At 40.0% G+C, this 18,631-nt stretch overlaps 1 protein-coding gene across 2 annotated transcripts; it reads left to right on the top strand.

The window, feature by feature from the left end:
* The first annotated feature begins 56 nt into the window (after positions 1 to 56).
* Positions 57 to 17,019, top strand: fancd2 (FA complementation group D2). 2 transcript variants are annotated; one of them, XM_030420751.1, is made up of 44 exons: positions 57 to 83; positions 770 to 827; positions 1,585 to 1,719; positions 1,820 to 1,887; positions 1,971 to 2,077; positions 2,211 to 2,271; positions 2,399 to 2,451; positions 2,556 to 2,634; positions 2,790 to 2,914; positions 3,007 to 3,094; positions 3,194 to 3,298; positions 3,401 to 3,501; positions 3,625 to 3,736; positions 3,888 to 3,923; positions 4,369 to 4,515; positions 4,624 to 4,758; positions 4,842 to 4,973; positions 5,164 to 5,271; positions 5,370 to 5,479; positions 5,571 to 5,628; positions 6,051 to 6,170; positions 6,307 to 6,380; positions 6,477 to 6,617; positions 6,747 to 6,847; positions 6,958 to 7,073; positions 7,800 to 7,908; positions 8,002 to 8,100; positions 8,185 to 8,279; positions 8,359 to 8,514; positions 8,713 to 8,829; positions 8,922 to 9,050; positions 9,359 to 9,477; positions 9,581 to 9,691; positions 10,567 to 10,697; positions 10,787 to 10,886; positions 12,177 to 12,299; positions 12,403 to 12,496; positions 12,773 to 12,844; positions 13,024 to 13,062; positions 13,153 to 13,227; positions 14,142 to 14,216; positions 14,436 to 14,582; positions 14,669 to 14,767; positions 16,553 to 17,019. In XM_030420751.1, the coding sequence occupies exons 1-44, from the start codon at positions 72 to 74 to the stop codon at positions 16,646 to 16,648; spliced, it is 4,368 nt and encodes a 1,455-aa protein (XP_030276611.1). In that variant the 5' UTR covers positions 57 to 71; the 3' UTR covers positions 16,649 to 17,019. The 2 variants fall into 2 exon arrangements, with proteins under 2 accessions (XP_030276611.1, XP_030276612.1); XM_030420752.1 differs by lacking the exon at positions 57 to 83 and adding an exon at positions 231 to 513.
* The last annotated feature ends 1,612 nt before the right edge of the window (positions 17,020 to 18,631 follow it).

The following is an 18,631-nucleotide window of genomic DNA, read 5'->3' as shown; positions in this document are numbered from 1 at the left end:
GGCCCGAGAGGCGAGTCGAAGAAGGATGCATGAAAGAGGGAAACCGCTTGATCAGCTGTACACTCTTCGATATGGTTGAGCAGGTACCGCGCTCCGGGGATGGCATGTTTCTATACACGGCGTATCCCGAAAACACTCTTCTAAAAGAAAAACATCGACAGAGCTCTAACCCCGCCCAATAACGGCGGGATTGTTTGAGAAAACACGCAGCCCTTTGCCAAAACATTAGAGACCGCCTGAAACAAGTTGTAATCGTTGTAACGTTTAACGACGGACCTATTTTAACAGCATTACAAAGATTCCAGTCAATATATTAACTTAAAGGAGCTAAAAATATACTGCGCAGTTGCTTGGTTAGCTTTTTTATTTAGAGTATTGGGAATGTATTTGTTGCTGTCACCCCTGGTAGCCAAACGACACGAAGATGATCCCTTACTGGGGATGATGACGCGCTGAGAACATTGGCGCGGAAGTTTGTTTTGTAACTGCGCTGTCTGAGCTCTCAACGTCAACGTATGTCTTACTTTTATCATCCCTAGAAATAATGACAACCTGCTATATAACAACGATATAACATTAGGAACTTAAAGTACGATATGTGTGTGTCATAAATCGATTTAATGACGTTGCTAATAACGTAGCTACAGTGAAGTATTTCGCTGTACTGGTCTGCAGTGAAGTTAACACAAACACGCTAGCTTATTTTTTCATATTGTTGATGCTAGCCTGGTTTCACTTTTTTGACCCTGTAACCTTTGTATTTCATTAGATGATGCGTAAAAAGCGACAATCTGTGGATAAAGGAGAGGGAGCTACTGCGGCTTCAAGTAAGTTTTATAAAGTAACGTTAACACAACATCAGCTCCTATAGCTTTGTGCCAATAGAGTGTTTCTATCTGTATCCAACTAGCTCAAATATCCACATACCCAAATTCCCCTCACACTGTACCCTTGACTAGTTGTTGACCGATAAGGGTTTTTCAGGGCCAATACCGGTATAGATCATTTTGAATCAAGGAGACTAAAGGACACAAATATTTGGGACCGATATTTACTTGCAGTAATAATGAAGATCCTGGGTGCCTAAAATAACTCAGTTGACACAGAGTGCATCCTCTGTACAGAGGCGGTGTCCTCGCTGCAGTCCAGCCTTAAAGATCTTCGTATCAAAACTTAGAACAACCAGTGATGCATTTATTTGATGAATTTAGTCACTAGTTACTTTGCAGTTTCAGATAATTTAGTGTTGGGATGTGTTACCAATCAGATAGTGTCATGGGCCGAACATTGGGTGAGAGGATGTTGCATCTGCAATCTGACAGAAAATCACAGATACCGATAATCGGAGAATGCTCAGTATCGGCCCCGATAATCATTCAGGGTAAACAATCGATCCACACCTACCCTCATCTGTATTGTTCTCACCGAGAGTAGTATTACATGCGTATGACATCATCTTTAAGGGACCATTGCATGCTTAATTTCGAACTGACATAAGTACACCAGCATACTTGACAATCGTCTGTGAGAAATCCAAGATGCAAGATCCTGTTTTATTACAAATGTATTCTCTTGTCTCTATAGAGGCTAAGAAGAGTCGCAGCACTGGCCGCCAGCCAAAAGAACCTGCTCCTGAAGAGACACATGAAAGTGTCTTTGGGGTCTTTCTTCGAGAGGCAGGTGTCACCTTGAAACAAGATGGCACATCCAATGAGATTGGTAAACATGCTCAATATAAGCTACAAAACATACCAGGCCTGTAGATGAAATCATATTTTACACTTATGATTTTTCTGATCTTTATCCCCCCCTCCTCCAGCGGTTGACCAAGTGGTTTTTCAAAAAAGGATCAAGCAAAAACTACAGAAGAGTCCCAGATACCCCGGGGTAAGTATACACCATCTCTATACAAAAAAGAAGACATTTAGTATGAGACACTTAAATCTAATTATTGTCATTTCATTTCTCAGATTGTGCAGGAATTCACCTCTGGATTGGAGTCTCACATTGAGGACCCTGAGCGGTTTAGGAACAGCCTCCTCCCGTGTGTCCCTCAGTTGTCTGATGGAGACTCAAGGTAACTGTTGTAAAACCACTGAATGCTAACCTCCAACTTTGAATTATGGAGGGAACAGTTAAGACAGAGACTAGGCTTATTGCAGGGGACGTGTATAGTGTGACATACTGACGTGTTTTCCACTGTATTACAGTTGTGCCAGCTCATTCCAGGAAAGCCTTCTCCGCATGCTCTTGGGTATCGAGATGCTACAGGTAACACTTCTGCCAGAGACAGCTGCATCACCCCTTTCGCAAAAAGATGTCACACGGGAAAGCGAATACAAGTCGTGACTTTCTGCTATGAAATGTGCAAATACTATAACTTTTCTCTTCCTTGCAGACTGTCGTCATTAACATCTTGCTTGAGAAACTCCCAGAATTTATGTTTGATGGGTCAGTATTTCACTTAAGCTAGCTTTACTACATTTATAATCATCCAACACACTTTTTTAAACGTTGTCTTATTTGTCTAAATGTCATCTCTCTGTCTCTCACAGCACTGGAGATGTAGGGTTCAGTATTCCTCGTATAATTATCAACCAGCTTAAATGGCTCGACAGAGTTGTGGACAGCAAGGTAGTAATTTCCGTGATCACAAGTCTTGTTGCGCCACAGCCCTCTAGAGTGTAATTTCTGTTGATGTGTTTTATTAAACCTGTAATCATGTATTTCTTCCTCATATCAGCCAATCACTCATTTCAAGATGACGGTGTGTGCCTTGTTGTTTGCAGGAGTTGGCAACGAAGCTCATGGAGCTGGTGTCAGCAGCTCCGGTGGAGGTTCAGTGTGACATCATCACCAGCCTGCCAGAGATACTGGAAGACTCTCAGCATAATGATATAGCCAGAGAGCTCAAGTGTGTACAGTCAATCTCTACTGCACATCTGTGGTTCTAATACGGCATGTGTGGTTTCAGAGTTATTTTCATCACTGTTTCTGCATCTGTAGCTCTTTACTGCAGGAGAACACTCAGTTGACCGTCCCCATCCTGGATGCCCTCTCAAGTCTGAACATCAGCTCCTCATTACTGACTGAGGTAGTATACACACGCACACGCACACACACACTATTACACATGTTTTTTGGTGAATTATTATATTATATTATTATAAGGCCTGTCCGTCTTCTATCTCAGGTTCGAGGAGCCGTTATGGCCACTTTGGCTGCCGTGCAACTGGAAGACCTACCTGTGGTGGTCAAGTTCATCTTGCACTCTGTCTCAGCTTCTGATGCATATGAGGTCAGAGCTCCATGGTATTGTGTATTAAAGAAATAAGAGAGTTATTGTGCTCTGGTTGTATTAGTACTTATATTTGAAATGTTTTGGGTCTCTCTTGTCTAGGTGGTGTGTAGTCTTCGTAAAAAGCTGGAGTTGGAGCACTGTGTCCTCCCTCCTGTGCTGCAGGCCTCCCAGAGTTGCATTAAGAGCAAAGGATCAGCAGTGTAAGACGACACAGCTTCCAGTTTACTCACAACTTACACATGAGTACATTTTTTCAGGAACCTGTTTTGAAGGAGGCTGTGAGGCTGTGAAGATTTAAATTAACAAGTCTGATTTTGGAGCAGGTCCACTTCCACTCCGGCAGCTGGCAGCAGTCAGGACAGCGTTACATTGATCTTAGATGGCATCAAGTCAGCAGTGCGATTCCAGAAAACGATATCTGAAGCTTGGATCAAGGTGGGAAATTCACAAGTTCATACTCCCTCGTGCTTTAATTGCTTTCTAAATCTTGGTCCATTTGAATATTTCTTATTTATAATGACTAACAACCTTCTCAGTTTTTACTATCGCTGTTGAACTTTTACTGTGTTGTTTTTCTTTTTATCAGGCAATTGAGTCTGTGGACGAACCGGAGGACCACAAGGTAAGAGTCATCTCCTCAGTTCAGGTTACCCTCTAGTAAAGCTCTGGGCTGACAGAGACCATTATTTCATGGTGATATCAGTGATGATGTAAAAATCATCCTTACATGTATGTAATGACCACCAGGATTTCTACACCAGGCTGATATTAGCATACATTAACTCAGGGTGGAGAATCTCTTTGCACCTAACAAGTCGATTAAATTCAGACTACGGGCTGTGATGTGACTATAATACCATTTTCAAATTTTTGTGCTGTCATACAAAATTGTTATACTCCAACAGTTGTTCGGTTGTACATTTCTGATTATCGACTTTTCTACATCGTGTGCACTAACTTTCACATAGTTTCACTCACATTTTTTATTAATCCTGTATGTGTGTGTGTCTTTGGGAGATGTGAATCCACATGTCTCTCCCTAAAATGAGGTCTGCTCTATCTGTCAGGTGATCGACCTGCTGGTGCTGTTCATCCTCCACTCCACCAATGCCAACCAGAGCCGACGGGGGGCAGAGAGGGTGTTGAAGGTTAAAGTGAGGACAGGACTGATCCAGGAAACTCTTCTCCAGAGGACCTTCAGGGACTACTCTCAGGTGGGTCCGAATGCAGATGTACAAGACTAAAAAAGTGCACTTTGTTTTACTTATGTAGTGATTCGTTATTTGAATATAACGTTGTATTAACTAATAATGACACCGCAGGTGATGCGAGGGTACTTCCCCTCCATCCTGGCTCTGGCTCAGACTCTGCTGCGCTCCCCTGATCCCTGTGTGGTGCCTTTCGCTGGACACATGTACCGACACTCGTTCACTGCTTTTGATTCTTACTGCCAACAAGTAGGATTCATTTTTTTAAGATTTGTTTTTTTTAAACAATGTGTCTGACTCATTCTAATTGGGCAATGCATTATGTTTTCTAGGAAGTGGTGGGATCTTTGGTGACCCATGTGTGCAGTGGTGTGGGTGGGGAGGTGGACATGGCTCTGGAGCTGCTCTGTGGCCTGGTTACAGAGAAGCCGTCCGAAATGGCTCTGTATGCTGTTTTTGTCAAGGTAAGGAGGTGATCCATATGTCTGTTATTGTAGCGACTGATCAAACCTAACTGAAAAACTGAATAAATTAAATTTAGGTACAGTTGATGTACTCTATGATCAATGGTTTATAACTCGCTGTCACTGATGGCGTTCTTCCAAAGATTTTACCTCGTGTTGAGTTTCTAACAGAGCAGGATATTTTGTTCAGGGAATCTTGGACTACATGGACAATCTCACACCCCAGCAGATCCGCAGACTCTTCCACCTCCTCAGCAGACTGGCCTTTGGGCAACAGCAGCAGGGATCTCACATCCAGGTGCACATTCACAAGAGAATTCAGTATTTTCTTTCCTGCCTCTTCGTTTCATCCTCTCAATAGCTGACATCCATCTCCTGTTCCGTTTGTCCCCTCAGGATGACATACACATAGTGATCCGCAAACAGCTCTCCAGCACCGTGCCAAAGTACAAGCGTATCGGCATCATCGGTGCAGTCATGATTGTAGGCAGCATGGGGGCCTTGAGGTAAGGGCTGTAACTCACAGGTACACGCAGTATTTTTCTTGTTCATTCTGTCACTTTATGTATTGATCACACTGTCTGCCTGCTCTCACAGGGTAAAAGGGAAAGAGGTAAAGCAGAATGGGTCGTTACCCCCGGAGACGTTCAGACAGGTACATGATGACTATTAAAACATCAGAATGGACAATGTGTATATTCTGTTTCTAGTACAGACTACAATATATGTTTTTTTATTTTTATTTCAATATCACTTTTACTTTCTAGTTAACTTTTGCTGCAGCTTCTGGTACATTTACATATTTAACATTTAGTTGTCATGTCTCAAACAGCAGAAGGAAGAGAATGCCTCACATAATGTGCCGTTAGAATTGAAGGAATCTCAATTATCTCGAGGCTTGACACGCTTATCAAAATCAGCAGATCAATCGATAAGGAAAATAACAGCCAGTTGTTACGAGTTTGCTCCACAGTAACTAACCCTGTACTGTAAGCGTTATTGTTATCTGGAAGCTGGTGTTTGTGGATGTTTCTGCTCTGTAGACACGCTAATGCATTTCAGTATTGCCTGTTGCAGGTGACAGCGCTTTTGGAGCTGGTTAAGTCGAGCAGTGAAAGCTCACCTGAGGCTGCAGCTCTGTACTACGATGAATTGGCCAACCTGATCCAGAGCACCACCCTGGACCCACAGGTGCAGGTGAGTCTCAGACAAACATTTACCATTGTTGTAATCTCTTAGTTTGTATAATTAAATACAGATATCATTATTGACATAAGATGCAACTAAGGCATAAGTAAGCAGGCAGGTCCTGTTATCTCCCTGCTACCAACAGGAATCGATTGCAAACAGTGTCGTAGATGACTTCCAGGTCGACTTTGTGGTGGATGTAGAGCCAGAAATATCAGGGTCAGTGGTGGACAGATTGAATAAGAAATTACTACTTTTAATATACTTCCTGCCCTTCAAACAGTGTTATTAATCCCTCCCACCTGTGTACCCCAGCTCCTTTCCCTTTCCGGCCAATGTAATGTACAACCTGGAGGACCAGAGCAAGGAAGGCATCGCCATCAACCTGCTGCCTCTACTGGCTGAAGACATCCAGAACAAAGAAAAACAGCAGAGTCAAACGCAGAAGTCACACAAGTCAGTCACCCCACAACAAAATATTTAGTCAGTGATGTATTTCACTTGCAGTACATTCAGATGGGCACTTTAAGTCTTACAAACATCCATGTGATCAGTGAGATGTTTTACTTGTTTCTTTGGGGACAGGCGAGTTTCTCCTCTCTGTCTGTCTCCATTCTTTCGCCTCCTGAGACTCTGCGAGGAAAAGCAGCACCATGGAGACCTCGAGGAGATTGACGGCCTGCTGGGTGAGGACATGGAGCTAACATTTTTCCTGCTGAGACCGGTTAGTTCTCATTTCAATGGCTGTATAAAAAAAATAATGTGTTCATGCGTGTTTTCATTTGCTGGAGCACAGGCTGCCCTCTGATCCTAACGGACATGGACATAATGGAGAAAATGGAGAGCCTGTCAAAAGCTGAGAGGGAGTTTCTCTGTTCTTTGCTGTTTCACACCATCAACTGGTTCAGAGAGGTAACAGCACATTCATGTCGGATGGGTTTGATTGATATTTACTGTTGCACTTTCCCTCAAAGTTAGGAGTTATGTACGGTGGCATATCATGGTATTTCAGGGGAAAGACACAAAATTCTGGGGTCAGGGGAGGAGGGTAACAATCAATGAAAAAAATTTAGAAATTCTGAGATTAAAAAGAATGAACGATAAAACTTTCACTCATTGAGATCTGAGGATAAAGGTGTAAAATTATGTGCAAAAATGTTTTAGAGGAAAATGTATTAGTTTTTTATGTGTTTCCAGACCACAATGTTTCACTTTCCCAAAGCTGATCGATTTCCTTACACCACAGATACAGCGAGTAGGAAAGGAATGCCACTGGCACAAGTTAATGAGAGGCTGCAACAGTATGGAACACGGCTGCATGTCTTTTTAAAGTCTTTATGCTAATGAAAACGTGATGATTTGGGCTAAAATCACGAGAATTACTTTATTGCTAAATCCAATTGCAAAGTATTATTAGGTCATCCACTGCAGGCATAATACCGGTACCTGTGGTGTGATGAGGTCGATCTAACCTTGCAAAGTCATAGGATGTTGTTCCTTGATTCAAAAAAACATTTCTTAATCTAATTTGTTACTTAAATCTGAACTCAATAATTTAGTATATTTTACCTACAGCGTCCCTAATACAACGTCATGGGTACGTGACTAAAGCCACATCTTCCCCCTGTTTCGTGTCAGGTTATAAATGCCTTCTGTACACAAAAAGAAGTTGAGATGAAGATGAAAGTGATGACACGTCTGCAGAACATCACTTACCTTCAGACGCTGTTGGAGAAGGCGTTGGCAGGTGATCCATCAATACTCCACCATTACACCATGCCGTGTCAATGTTACTAACTAGCCCAGAATAATTTGTTTTTTTCTTTAACGTGTGTTTCAGTGACACCTGGCTATGTTCCACCTGTCGCCAACTTTGATGGTGAAAGCACAGATGGGATTATCCTTAGTTCTAACGGTCCAATGAATAAGGCAAAGAAAGGTAACCATGCCTAGAAAGAGAGATTTTACTAAGCATTAATAAGACCAAATGAAAAGCAAAAGTAATGCACGTGATGTTCTCTAGATGGCACAGGGAAGAAGAGGAAGGCCTCTGGTAAGAATTCATCAGAGAGCAGCTCTCAGCTTGAGGAGGGAACTGAAGTGGACAAAAGTCTGCAGGTAAACCTTCACTTCCTGTATCAATCTCATAATAAATGTAACTTGGCTTAAAAAAAAGGGGATTCCTCTTGCCCTGAAGGAGCCGCCAGAGAAGGAGAAAGAAAAGGAGATCCGACCGGGTGTCAGCCTGGTGTCCTACAGACCGTTCTTCAGAGAGCTGGACACCGAGGTTCTCAGTATGCTGCAGTGTGGCCTGCTGTCCCGCTCACTGCTGGACTCTGAGCTCCACACCAAGGTAAAGAAAAGGAATGAGAAATTTTCTTGTTTTATATAAAAGAGAGAAGGCCTTTTATATGTTATGATTTTGTATTTTCGATCAACAGTGTCAGAGAGTGAATCAGATCAGTTTTAAGCTACTACACAAATCTATACACCACATACAGCACTATGAAAGAAGTTAAATATTTTCCTCAAATATTTTTACATCCTTGAGGTGCGAGAGGAGGTTCTGCTGGGTTCTGCTGAGCTTGTTTTCCTGCTAGCAGATATGCAGCGCAAACTGGAGTTCAGTCTTACAGCCGCACCTGCCAAGAGAGCCCCTTTCCTGAAGGTACAAAAAAAACGTGGAGGCATACAATGGTAAACGGGGAGCAGATAAGATGTTCTTCACAATAAATGAAATATTTTCTGTTTTCCCTGCAGGGAAGGACTGATAAGAGTGTGGGCTTCTCCCATCTACAGCAGAGGAGTTCCAAGGATGTTGCCTCCTACTGTGTCCAGCTACTGCCGGCCCTCTGCTCACACCTGGAGAACTGCCACAACCATTTTCAGGTAAAAACACCAGCAATAGCTGGGTTTCTGTTCAGCTGTCTGTTTGCACATTTTCAGTTTGTTTGAAAATTCAGAAAAGTCTTGAAAATATCTTTTACAGGTTTTAAGCAAGACTGAAGTGAAAACATTACAACAAAGTGCAATGTTTCACAGTTTGAGTTGTGCTCATGTTATTTTCTTTGCACTACAACTGGATTGAAACTGAGATCATCTGCAGCTATGAGTGAAATTTTCTCTTTCTTCCAATTGTCAATGAAAAAAAAGGTCTGTATTTTTTTTTTTATACATCTATGATTTTTTTCCCCCAGACACTGCTGTCTGAGAACAACGGCATGGTGGATGGACCTGCCACAGATGTTCATGAGCATGAGCTGATGTCATCAGGCTACCAGCTGCTCCTGCAGGTCCTGAACACCACCTTCAGCTGGTGAGTTTAACTCAAAGAGATGTAGTATGTCTTTGAACGTGTCTGTGGCCCCTCTTGAGTTTTGTCCCCGGTATGTGTCTGTCGATGTGTGTGTATTTGTCAGGTCTGGATTCAGCCAGCCAGGACAGCGGAGCTTACTGAAGAAGGCTCTGGGAGTTCTTGCTGGACGACTAAAAGAGGGTGGTGCTGAACTGGCCATGGAACAACTTGTAAAGTGAGTGATGGGGTTTAAGAGTAATACGTTTTTTATCCTACAAAGTATAACTTTAATCTTAAAACCAAAATTCTCTCATAATGTCAACTACATTGTAAGGCTGCTCGATTATGGCAAAAATCATAATCACGATTATTTTGATTGATATTGTAATCACGATTATTAAAGACGATTATTCATTGATTTGAGAACAAGCACTTATTGAACTTTGAACTTTGGTATTTCTTTTAACACGATAAGTTCGTGTTGTAAGTGTTGATAGGGCACATGTCTTTGGCAATCATGTATGTGATGGCATCCGTTATTTCTTTATGCCTGTCGGAGCTGGGTGGATATGCGGTGGCATTGTAAAGAGTGTTCTTAATTGAGGACTGTGTGGCGGTGGCAGGAGTCGAGGAGCTTTTCATTTTTAAGTTTTATTTAAATGGTTAAATAAATTGGTTGTGTTCCCTTGAGGTGCAGACACAGTCGCGTGACATATCTTGCACAATATCTTTGTTTGTTCCGAGTCAGACTCCTTGAAATATAAGTGTTTCCACACCACAGAATTCGCTTTACCTTTCTTCCCGACCAAAGGCTGCATTTCTACACGTTTTTTCAAAACACGCACCGGCATGGCCGAAAGCGAAAATATTCAAAGGGGGGGTGGAGCGGAGTGCACAGGTGGAGATGGAAGGGTTCGCTGCATTTACCACACAATACACGGCGTGCGGCAGAGTGATCGTTTTATTGCGATTATCTTGTTGTCATGATCGAGGAAAGCCAAAATCAAAATTGAAATTGAAATTCAATTAATCGCCCAGCCCTGCTACATTGGTTTTTGCTGTGTTTTTTCTGTGCTGACAGAGTCCCATGTATGTTTTTGTTCCGTTTAGACACAGCTTTGAGTACCTGCTGAACTTCCGTAGCACGGTGCCAAGTCTCAGCACTGCCCTGTTTCTCTCCCAGCTTCTGTCCACCGTGTCAGAGAAAGGAGGGAACCCTGCTGCCTACAGGGAGCAGACCGGTCAGTCTGACATGTTACCTCATTTAAATCAACTTCTCTTCTTTTCAGATGTGACCGTGATGCTGACTTTTTTTTTCTTTTCTTCCTAGCTTCGCTCGCGAAACATTTCCTGAGCCAAGAGTGGGTGACAGCCAGCGGTGAGAGGGAGCGAGGGAGCAAATTCAATGAAGTCCTTCACTCTGTCTTAAGGTGTGTCTGCATGCTAAAACTTGAAGATGTGTGAGTGTGAGAAGAAAAAACAAGCCACTGAAAGTTTTTGAAAATGGACACAGTTAAACTTATATTTAGTGCAAGAATAGAATCTGATGCTACTGATATTTTTCTGTATCTTGACGATAGTAAATATTCTGTGTTCAGCTGTGTGCATGTGTGTCTCCTGCCGTTTTCTGCCATCACTTCACGGTTCCAATCAAACATTCATCACTACAGCCATGGCTGCTTCAAAAATGACTTGGACAGAACAGCATGGATCGGGGCTGTGTGCGCTGCCAGCCATCATATGTAATTCATGGAAAACTCAGTATGACTCTGCTCCTTGCGTTGAAAAGTTTAAGATATTACAACTTCCTTAAACTACTAAAAAAACACAACATGAGAGAGGAGAGGAACACACACCAGGTGCCGTACCATGCAAAAATGTTTTTGCTGGTGATGCATATCTAGCAACGCATCTCGGTATGATCAGCCGCTAACACAGCGCTATCGAGCCTCTTTGATTTGCATCTCCAGCCTGTTAAGTCATTGAAATGTTCTTGAAATTTGATGTTTAGGAAAGTGTGTGAACCTTTGTTATAAATGGCTGTCATGCACAGAAGACCAACAAATTAGCATGTAGAATTGATGGAAAGGGACCAAGATGTATTTATTAGAGCCTGTCTGATACTGTACATTGACGATGGATTTTAGCTTATCACACAGTGGTATCAGTTAAGAAAATAAAAAAAGGTCTTAATTATGTGTTTTGTTATTAAAAATGTCCAGTCTTGGTCGGCTGTAGCTTGTGTGATAATTCATAAGTTATAATGTATTAAAATATTTAGATTTGTGCATAGAAAGAGGACCTCACCTCTGAAAATGTTTTAAAAAGAACATTAATTCTGCGTATCTTTGTGTATGTGATGTTGTTTGCAATGCAAACTGCTTAAGGAAATTACCTGTCCCTATTTAATGAATGTGTTCAGTGCTGTACACGCAAACAAACACGCATTATCTCCAGGAAGGCCAGCCACAACACCACACAGGTAGATTTAATGTATTAGCAGTCATTTACAGAATGAATCAAGTCTTTATTTTGTTTCATCGTTTCTCACAACACTGACTGCAACTCATTTTGTTATACTTTTTTGTTTTTCATTTTCTCCAGTCACACATGGTTGGCACAATACAGATGTATAGAGCCACTTAACACCATTTATTATCACATATTGTGTTGTTGTAATTATGAAGAAGCACCTAAAAGCATTCGTCTTTTTCTTGCAGCATCTATCTGGAACATGTTGATGATGTTATTAAGGCTGTGGAGGAAATAACTGGAGAGGGAATCCGTGAGCTCCTCAGTGCATCAAAAAACGAGAGCTCTTCATCTTGGCCTACGCTCAACAGGTAAATCCTCATCACCGTCAGTCCTTCATGCTTAGTTCCCTTGGAAATGGAACAATGATTTCACAAAACTACAATTTTTTTTTCACTATTCTACTACATTCAGGCAGACATTCCTGGTGTTCTATAAAGTGTTGATGGCAGAGCTGGAAAAGGCTACAAGGAAGATTCCGCCTGTCAAAATCTGTGACAGCTCTGAGGTCAGCCACTAGGTGTCGCACCGAGAGCCCCGAAACACTTCCACGCAGCTATTTAAGTGGAAAACCAAAAGTTATTCTCTTAAACATTTAATAATTACTGCATTTATTAATAACTGCATCTTCAATCTCTGAACTGTGAATTGGACTGTAGTACATATGTGACTGTGCAGTATGATGCACAGTAAATGATTCCTTTGTCCTGAAGATTCAATTAACTGTTTTTAAAAAAAACATTTATTTAAAAACATGTGACCCATGTGACCCTCATCCTTCCAGACTCAGAGTGAGAAGCTGCTGAAATGGAACCTGGCAGTCAGAGTTTTTCATATGCTGCTCAACCTAGTTAAGGTCAGTTAGTACAACTTCCTATCTGTGAATGTACTGAGTTTGAGATTTGTCCTCATCTCTGACTCTATGATGTGGTATTTCATGAAATCAACATGCCGACACTTGTATCCCATCTTAATCTTTGTTGTAATCCATCAGTTCATCTGCTCACCTGTTTGTCCACTCATACCTTATTACAGGTGTTTGATTCTAGGCTGGTGCTCAATGTGTGCTTAAAGGTGAGCTAGCTGTGATGCTTAAAAATATTTCACATTCAAATGAAGCTGCTGTCACTTTGTATTAACTCAAATTAATGTTGTTATTGGCAGTACGGTCGCCTTTTCCTGGAGACTTTCCTGAAGTTGGCGATGCCACTGCTGGACAACAGCTTTAAAAGGCACAAGGTACACCTAATACATCCAGTAAATGTCATATTAAGCCAAATATTACATTTTAGGGCTGCAACTAACGATTGTTTAGTCTATAAAATGTTTTAAAATAGTGAAAAATGTTTGTTCCAAATTCAAAAATCCAAAGATTTTTTCCTTTCTTTCATAAATGACAAAGAAAAGCAACAAATGTTTGCTTTTAAGACACAAATGTTTGCTTGAAAAATGTCTGAAAAGAAGAATTATCTAGAAGAGTTGGCAATTAATTTTCTTTTGATCAACTCATTGATTTATTGAGTAATCTTTTCAGTTCCAGTGTAAGTATGGCCTTGGAGATCTAGACACATGTTTTAAAAGATATGATAACGGTAATGATAATATTATTGGTTTTAAATTGGTTAGTTCAAGCTGACGTAAGTGCACGTGACATTAACTTGTATTTGAAGTTTTTGAAGTGAATGATTTTGTTGCATAATTACAAGGAATTAGATTATTGTATGATTTCTTAGCATACATTGTAAAATACAGTCCATGAATATAACTTTAGATGGGATCTGAAAAGGTTCAAATGTAATTTTTCATTTCAGCATTGACAGACCACTAATGACATGTACTGATCTAATCAATTCAATTTACTTTTCTGTATTTACATTTTTTAGGGTTTATTTAGAGAAACAGATTTCAATATTCAAGCCCAGAACTTCAGAAAATAATTTATTAAACACATCTTTGATGGTACTTGCATGATATTCTCCGAAGTAATTGATTCCTAGCTTGCTTTATATATAAACACATGTTTTCAGCTTCTTCTTTCCCAAAATTGCTCAAAAATGGTTTGGCACTAAGAACAGAAAAACGATATGTATTCTGTAAAAACACGCAAAATAAGGTGGTGCCAGTGAGATGACTGTGTGCCTCTTTTTTTCAAGGAGGATGTCCAGAACCTGCTAAAAACCTTCCAGCTCAGCACCCGCCAGCTCCATCACATGTGTGGACACTCTAAGGTATCCACAGATCAATCAGTTTCTAGTTCATTCATCATACCTTTTTTTTATTAGATACAGTACATCTTTCTGCATGCACTAATGCCAGATCTAGCAACTGGGGACTACGATATATTTTAATTAAATCAGAGAAAAGACATTCAGAGCCTCTGCAATGTATATGTTAAACCTCAGATGCTCTCTAAATGATAAATTATGTCATAATGTGTTGGTGCTCAGAATAGTCAGGATATGAGCCTGACCAACCACGTACCAGCCTTGAAGAAGAGTCTGGAGCTGTTTGTTTACAGAGTGAAGGCCATGTTGACGCTCCACAACTGTCAGGAGGCCTTTTGGATTGGAAACCTTAAGAATCGCAACCTGAAGGTAAAAACAGTACTGAACTTAAAAAAAAAGTAGTTGTCTCTGTCCGTACTTGAGTCATTTACTTAAAGGAACACTGTTTGCTTCAGGGTGAAGAGATTCTTTCTCAGAGGTCCAAAGAAAGTGAAGATGATGATGAGGAGGAGGCGCACCGCTCACCTCTGCAGCAGGAAGAGTCCGGAGATGAGGTACCTGCATTTCCAGGATTCTTAGAAGGCATTATGTTTACATCTGATACAGGGATATCAGATTTGTTACAATTTAGGAATTTTATTATTTATATCAGAGGTGGTAATAAGTCACACATGTGCAGGTCACAAGCAACTTTTAAGTCTTAACCAGAGATGCAAATTTTAAGCAATTTCTTTAATTGACAGTTGGCCGCCTAAACAATCGATTACCAGCTAGCGCATTAATTTACATCGGTGAACAGTCAATATGTCTGGAACTACTTAGTAGGTGTCCATATATCTGGGGTTAATGGACACCCTGCAGCCAATCAGAATCAAGTATTCCCCCAGACCATGGTATAAAGATCATTAAAGTAATCTATCTATCTAGATTAATCATTATGTCATAATGTATGAAATACTGTGTGTTGGACGTTTTATCCATTAGAAAACTGTTTTAACCACCTATGATTAAAACATGACCTATGGTTGACACAAAATCGGAATAAGCTACATAAGAAGTTAACAGACGACACCAGAACTCCAAGTTACTCAAATGATTAACTAAATAATACCAAATAATGATTAACTCTTGTCTGCTGATTTTCTACAACTGGCCCAACAAAACCCAGTCCACAGTGAGGCCTTTAATTGGCTAAAAAGTAACAACAGTTTGTATATATTTTTGTATTTGTTAAATAACAAATTATCTGTATTTTTATAACGTCTCAAGCCAAGAATCACTCCCTTATTGTCTTTTATGTTAAGAAGATGCCTTCTTGATTAAAAAAAACAATCATTCAAAGCTGAGTCGAACATGGCTTAAGCTTAATGTTACCTTTCTAGCTAATGTGTGACCATACACTAAGTTAGCTAAAAGACACAGTCACATAACTTTATTTTGTAGGTTTTGTAGACACCAATGAAGTTGGGTGTTGTGGTGGTTGCTCCACCGATTTTTGAGCTGCAGACTTTTTATTCTGCTGTTTTCATGTTATTATCGTCATCAGCAACATGATCTTTGAATCCAGGTTTGATTATTTGTGGACCAGCTGCCTTGTCTGTTGGTAGCTGCTGGTCTGCTAGGCCCAAAAAGTTGTCAGATTTGTGCGCATTGCCCTGGAAATCACCCAATCTTTTTTCAAAAACAAAATGTAACTTCTCAATGACTTGTAAAATGCAAATATTTAATAAAATAGAGTCAAGTCCTTTCAGGTTATCTGTCTCAAATTGAGGTCAATTCCTAAATCATCAATACCAAGTCACAACCAGCGCTAGTATTTGATACAATACTATGTACTTTGTTCTATAAATAGAGTAACCTATGGTGTGTTTCAAAGCAATAACCTCTGCAAGTTTTTAAGATTTTGTGGCATTCAACAAAATTAGGTAGAGTAATGTGGAAGTAAGTGTTAAGTGTCTGAAAAGATTAGCAGCAGTGTGGACAACAACACAGGTTTTATGTGAAGGGATAAGCAGCCCTTAGTAGTAATTCAGTCAGTTGCATAAGCGCTCTGCTTCTACTTCTGCTGAGTGGGCCATTGCTCTGTGAAGTTCAAACCATCCAGGTCAGGTAGTTAAGACGGTAGAGGGCAATGGGCCGATAAGATAACCAGTAGAGCTCTCCAGCAAGCTAATGATTAGCGGCTGTTACAGTTAACAGTGAAAACATTTTGATTTGATGTCTCTTCAAAACCCTTCATTGTATGATTTCTTCCAAAGGTTTTTTGTTTTTTTTTGTACAAGAGGGTTCATCTTTTTAATTTTGCATGTTAGCCAGAATGTCCTTGTGCTTTCCATCAGGTCCAGGAGAGTGACTGTGAGGAGAGTAAGGTCAACGGAAAGGACCATGTGAATCAAGGAGATATTACAGAAGACTCAGACTCTGACTCCGACTAACAGAACAATAAGCTGTTGGTTTTGATTTTGAACATTTTGTGGATCACCACAAATTTATTTTTTCAAATGCCAGAAGGGTTTTTATGTCTTTAAACATGAACACTTTCTACATGTATTGACTACTGCTACTCATTGTGCAGGTTAAAGGATCAGTAATACAAATTAATTATCACAATTCTTGTATTCTTATGGCAGTTACACTGTTAGCACATTAATTTACTTATACAGGTTTTCTCTTTATTGTTTCGAGATTAAACATGCCTAATAATTAATAATTATCATTCACAATATGTTTCTGTGGAAAAAAAAATGTGTTGTTTGTTTGTTTGACTCTGTATGCCAGCAAAATAAAATATAGATTGTTGAAGAGATTGTTTTGGTCTGATTTCTCATTCAGTATTAAAAAAGGTTTCAAATAATCCCTTTATCACATTTCAGACACATTGCTACTTTTCATACTGAAACAAATACAAATTAGCTGTGATTTGTTTTTAAACGGCTCATCCTTTTCTCCCATTTTTCAAGGCCAAACTTTTACAGTGATAAGAAAAAGTGATTTAAATGTTTGATATGAAGTGTGAACTCTGTGGCATGTAAGGCTGGCTTTTTGTTACTGATATTTTTTCAACAAGCAAAAACTACTGGTGCATGGGAAAAGGACTCCACAGTACACACACTTAACACTGAGATCTTTGTTCCTGGAAAATCCCATAAAATAGGACAACAATGATTAACATGAGCTTTAAATGAAGGCAAGAAATCTCTTTGATACTCTGAAGTCCTGGAGACTCATTTGTGAACATGTTAAAACAGGATGTGAGAGATGATTTAAACACTTTTCTAAGGAACTTACAGGCAACAGTGTTTCAGTCACTTCTTTAGTCAAATAGTCATTTGCAGTAGTTTGTAAAGAATTCCTATTTGTAGTTTGAATGCATCTCACCTCTCTGTTAAATAATGTATTGGGCTTTAGAGGATTGGAACGGTTCCTGCAGGGCAATGAAAGGGCTCATATTGACGATGCCTTATGCTGTTGATGGCTTTCTAGTCTATATGTGTCATTTTAAAGGCTCAGTGTTTAACTTTATTGACCACAACACCACACAACATAATTGTGTGCCTCATCTTCAACATGGGATTCATTGATATCACCACCTGCATTTACTCAATTAAGATTGGGTGACACGCCTCACTGAGTTTATAAAATGTTTGCTTAATCTTTGTCCACCATTTTGTACCCTGATGAAGCCCCTCGAAGTAAAACCGGTCTGTGATTTATTGTTCTGTAAGTAGCCATGTTTTTGAATAAAGGCTTTTTAATCCAAATCATGAATTCTTGATCCTGCTCCACGCATGAGTGCCTGAAGTTTTTTTTTCTTCTCTTCCCATATAATTGTGCCTTTTAAATCGTTTTCAAGTCTCAGCTAAGAGCTTGCCATTTCAGGAGGCAGCAGCATCTCGTTCAATTTATTTTCTCACTGAGATAAAGAATGGTTGATTAGAATGGTTTTATACTCGTAGCAATAACAATAACACTGTTACACGCAACAACGTAGGGCAGCAATATATACAAAATATATTGTTCATAAAAAAATTAGGGCTGTCAAGCGATTAATTTTTTTAATCGCATTTTGTCCCTAGTTAACTCGCAATTAATCGCAATTTTTTTGGCACATTTCTTTCTGTTCTAAATGTACCTTAATGTATTTTTTTCATGTTCTTAATACTTTTAACAACACAAGAAAGGGCAAATATGCTTGCTTTATGAAAATGTTTATTCAATACTTCAAATCATGCAGGAAAATGAAAGGCTCAAAAAATATCCCCTCACCCTAAATGGGATCAAAACATGGTGATATCTGCTTTTGGCGAGAGATGCGCGGTGGGCTCTCTGCATCTGCCATGTGTTTGGCTTGCAAATGAGATTTGAGACTCAACTACTTCAGTGGTAACTCGATCATTTCATGTCGATGGTATGTGCAG

Source organism: Sparus aurata, chromosome 6 (assembly GCF_900880675.1).
Source record: "Sparus aurata chromosome 6, fSpaAur1.1, whole genome shotgun sequence".
NCBI classification, from domain to species: domain Eukaryota; kingdom Metazoa; phylum Chordata; class Actinopteri; order Spariformes; family Sparidae; genus Sparus; species Sparus aurata.
Note: the sequence above shows the minus strand (reverse complement) of the source record. Positions and strands in the feature narration are given on the sequence as shown.

What these genes read in the sequence shown, in the direction of transcription:
- fancd2 (XM_030420751.1), top strand. An exon ending in TGCCTACAGGGAGCAGACCG is followed by an intron (nt 10,698 to 10,786) that starts GTCAGTCTGACA and finishes TTTTCTTCCTAG; the next exon opens with CTTCGCTCGCGAAACATTTC. An exon ending in GTCCTTCACTCTGTCTTAAG is followed by an intron (nt 10,887 to 12,176) that starts GTGTGTCTGCAT and finishes TTTTTCTTGCAG; the next exon opens with CATCTATCTGGAACATGTTG.